The 4,016-nt window shown below is 46.9% G+C and overlaps 1 protein-coding gene across 1 annotated transcript in view; it reads left to right on the top strand.

Moving 5' to 3' along the window:
• The window catches only part of B4galnt3 (beta-1,4-N-acetyl-galactosaminyltransferase 3), a 99,124-nt gene that overhangs the window by 68,307 nt on the left and 26,801 nt on the right, over window positions 1–4,016 (top strand). The window contains exons 3-4 of the mRNA XM_029478249.1: window positions 439–542; window positions 1,987–2,064. Of these exons, the coding sequence (XP_029334109.1) occupies window positions 439–542; window positions 1,987–2,064 (182 nt within the window). The remainder of the gene's footprint in view (window positions 1–438; window positions 543–1,986; window positions 2,065–4,016) is intronic.

Raw genomic sequence — 4,016 nt, 5'->3', positions numbered from 1 at the left:
CAAAAAAAAAAAAAAAAAGAGCAGACATGAGGGTGTCGCACATAGCCCCAGAACTAAATTTATGGAACAAATACAAAGTCCTAGGCCCCCTTTGTCCTCACCTCCCATAATCCTCTGCNGCTGCCCTGGAAGTAGGCTTTGTCACCATTTCTTGACTGGGCCTTTGAGAAATCACCNACCAGGAGCAACTAGGTAAGAATCACTTTGCAGTGGAACCCACGGTATATGACCATAGCCCAGTTCACCTAGCAGAGTCCCTTCTCTGACTTAGGGAAGGCACAGGTCTTTCCCGTCACCTGCCTCACCCATTCCATACCTACCTTGAGAGGTGTGGTAAGGAGAAGCCACTCACCTCTCTTATCTCTACCTCTCTAATCTTACAGATTTATGGGCTCCTGCATTAAGTTGGCCTTGTTTTGTTCTTCTTCCCTTTCACAGGGTATGGCAGTTGGCGAGAACTGGCCAAGGCCCTAGCCAGCAGGAACATCCCAGCCGTTGATCCGAATCTCCAATTCTACCGTCCCCAGCAGCTGAGCCTCAAGGTATGTGGTAGGTCCAGTCTGTTTTCCACCCTCCTCGCTGCTGGACCATTCAAGGCCATCCCCTCAGTTGCTCCATGGCCTTAAGGGAAATCTTCACTGTGGTCTATGCAGAGGGGAGACAGCTGGTGGAACCCCAGTTGCACCTTGAAGTTCTAGCTGAGTGCAGATATCTATCTTGCCTTCCTCAAAGCCCCAGTGGGCCTAGTGGTTTAGGGTTTTTGTTCACACTATCCAAGTTAGAGCTGTTCCAGACACGTGGCATCTGTCTTAAACAACACAGCCTTTTTTTTTAAAAAAAAGATTTATTTATTTTATTTATACTAGTACACTGTTATTGTTGTCAGACACACCAGAAGAGGGCATCAGATCCCATTACAGATCGTTATGAGCCACCATGTGGTTGCTGGGAATTGAACTCAGGACCTCTGGAAGAGCAGTCAGTGCTCTTAACCATTGAACCATCTCTCCAGTCCCAGACAACACATCCTAAGCTAGTATATGGCTTAGAGATGGCACTTTTGCCTAGCTTGATTTCATCCCCATCTACACACACACACACACACACACACACACACACACACAGCATTCCTGCATATTAGCCAGCATATCCTAGAGACAGGACTGACCCTGATGATAGTACCAGACACATGGTGCTGAAAGCCAGAGCCTGTAAAGTAGACAAATGCCCTTCCCTGCAATCAGCTGGGGTGCAGTTTGTCACGAAGCATTTCTCTATAGTGTTGCTCAGGTGTAGATTAGGGAAATTGAAGGCCATTCCCATTTGGACCCTCTTCCCACCCCAACCCCTGCAACCGTTGACCATAGAGCAGACATGGATCCCCAAAGCTGGATGAGACCAAAGTAACTCTGAGGACCCATGTGGTAGGGAGGGCCTGGGGTGTCTTTGAGGGGCTCCCATTTGTTGAGACCAGTGACAAGTCTGGATAGAACTTGGGGGTGGGGGCTGAAGGAATAAGAAATCACAGCTCCTGCTCCAAGGGGATCCAGAGTCCACTTTTTCTCATGGTTGAAAACTTCAGGGAAGTGAACAGAAAGTGGAGTGCAAGCCGGGCGTGGTGGCGCACGCCTTTAATCCCAGCACTCGGGAGGCAGAGGCAGGCGGATTTCTGAGTTCGAGGCCAGCCTGGTCTACAAAGTGAGTGCCAGGACAGCCAGGGCTACACAGAGAAACCCTGTCCCGAAAAACCAAAAAAAAAAAAGAAAGTGGAGTGCATGTTGACAAGCCTGACATACTCTCCTCAGGGATGTGGTGTAAATAATGAATGAGACAGTGTCCCTTAAGCTGACAAGCTTCTTTGAGGCAGGAACTATGTCCCATGACCCCTTCCTTCTGCACAGGCAGCTTCAAGGACCCCAGAATCCTGTTCTGTCTCCAGTTTCTTATTAATCTTTTCACCAAACTCCTTCTCTGTTTTGCTGATAGGACCAAGAAATTGCCCGAAGTAGGAGCAGGAACAGTAGCTACCTGAAGTGGAACAAGCCTGTCCCCTGGCTCTCAGAGGTAAAGGTCTCTACTGAACCTGGTCTCTGTGTATAGGGTGTGTGTGTGTGTGTGTGTGTGTGTGTGTGTGTGTGTGTGTGTGTTCTGCCTGTGTGTATGTGTACTTCTGGTTAGGCCAGAAGAGGGCATTGAATTCCCTGGAACTGGAATTATAGACAGTTGTGGGTGCTGGGAATTGAACCCTGGTCCTCTGGAACCAGTGCTTTTAACCACTGAGCCACTCAAGCCCCTGAACCTGGTGTTTAAAGAGAAGGGACTTAAACAGATGAAATGGGCGCACAAACATTTGCTGCAAACCTACAGTGTGCATATCCATCTCCCATCAGCTGTTTTGACTCTGTAAGGTAGTATTGTGTTAACCCAGCTTTCTGTTGCTAGAGCAACCGCCTGGCACAGTCCACTCCTAAAAATCTCCTAGGAAGAAGAAGAAGGGTATCATGGCGCATGGTTTCAGAGGTTTTAGTTCTAGCTTGGTTTGCTCTGTTGCTTTGGGTCGATGTAGCACAGCACATCTTGGTGAGAGCTAGAGGAGGNTTATTCTAACATCAGGGAGTATAGAAAGCAAAGAAGATGGGGAAGGGCTGGTCTTAATATCTCTCCATCATCAGACCTCTGAGACCTCTTTCCTTTAGGCTCCACCGATTCCCAGTAGCACTGCAGGCTGGGACTTATGGGCTTTTCAGAGACACTGTTGATCCAAATGATAGAGGTCATTATTCTTATTTTATAGGTGGGAAAGCAGTGTCTAGGGAGGTTACACGACTTTCACAGCTATGCCAATCCCCAGTCTTAAAGATAACAACCTCCCCAAGAGTACAGTTCTCAAACCATTAAATCCCAGCTATTCCAGGAAGAAAGAAATCCATTGTTTAAAAAAGATTAAAAACAAAACAAAACAAAAACACAACATAAAAGCCCACTGTGCAGGGCAAATGTTCTTGGAAATCCACATTAGCATATGAAAGATTCTGAGAAGTCCTGGGCAAATCTGTTTAGCTTGGTTTAGCTCAGCAGGTCCCAAATTTATTTGCCCCTGAATTGCCTTTGCCTTTTCCATAAATGCCTGTTAAGATTCTGAGCCACCGATGTTCTAGAGGAGCATGCATTAGGAACTGGCTTCAGAAAGCAGTTGTGAGGGGTCCAAAAAAAAAAAAAAATCACACCAGGTACAGTGACACAGCAGGGCAGTTAGTCACTTGAGTCTGCACAGCAAAGCAACAGTCAAAACCCCAGCCACTCTGAAACTTTTTACTTATGGACATTGGTATTCTTTTTATTTATTTATTTTTTAATGTACATGTCCGTGTACAAGATACCATGAGTACATGCTTATGCCCAAACTCTGGAATAGCATGGTGTTCTGGGACGTCATATTTTACAGTGTGTTTAGAGCCCGGGCTCTTCATCTTGGGGCCTGGGGTAGAGACAACTTCTTGGCTGTGCGGTGTGGGCCAGTCCATTGTCTTTATTGTTCCTGCTGCAGATTGATCTCGCAGCTTGGGTGGTTTGATTTCCAACCCACCCACACAAGGGCAAGAGTGAAAGAGACAATCAATGTTAGCCCCTCTACGCTGTGATACTGTCTGTTTTAAAGCCCAGTGGGAGGGTGGGTTACAATGCTGTTACAGTTGTTCTAGGTGACATCACCAGGCCGCTGGAGACAGTGTGCTGAGCCATTGCTTTAAAGATCAGTTGCTCTGGTATCTAGCCTTCACTCTATTAGAGTAGCTTGGGTCAGTTTTCTTTTTCTTTTTCTTGTTTATTTTTGAGACAGGGTCTCATATCGCCCAGGCTGGCTGTACAGTTGTCTCAACTGTGTAGTTGACAATGAACCTGAACTCTTCCCAATCCTCTGCCTTCATCTCCCAAGGGCTAGGGTTACAGGCATGAGCCAGCTCTTCCAGCATATTCCCATTCTCTCTCTCTCTCTCTCTCTCTCTCTCTCTCTCTCT

This window comes from Mus caroli, chromosome 6 (genome assembly GCF_900094665.2).
Source record: "Mus caroli chromosome 6, CAROLI_EIJ_v1.1, whole genome shotgun sequence".
NCBI classification, from domain to species: Eukaryota; Metazoa; Chordata; class Mammalia; order Rodentia; family Muridae; genus Mus; species Mus caroli.
Note: the sequence above shows the minus strand (reverse complement) of the source record. Positions and strands in the feature narration are given on the sequence as shown.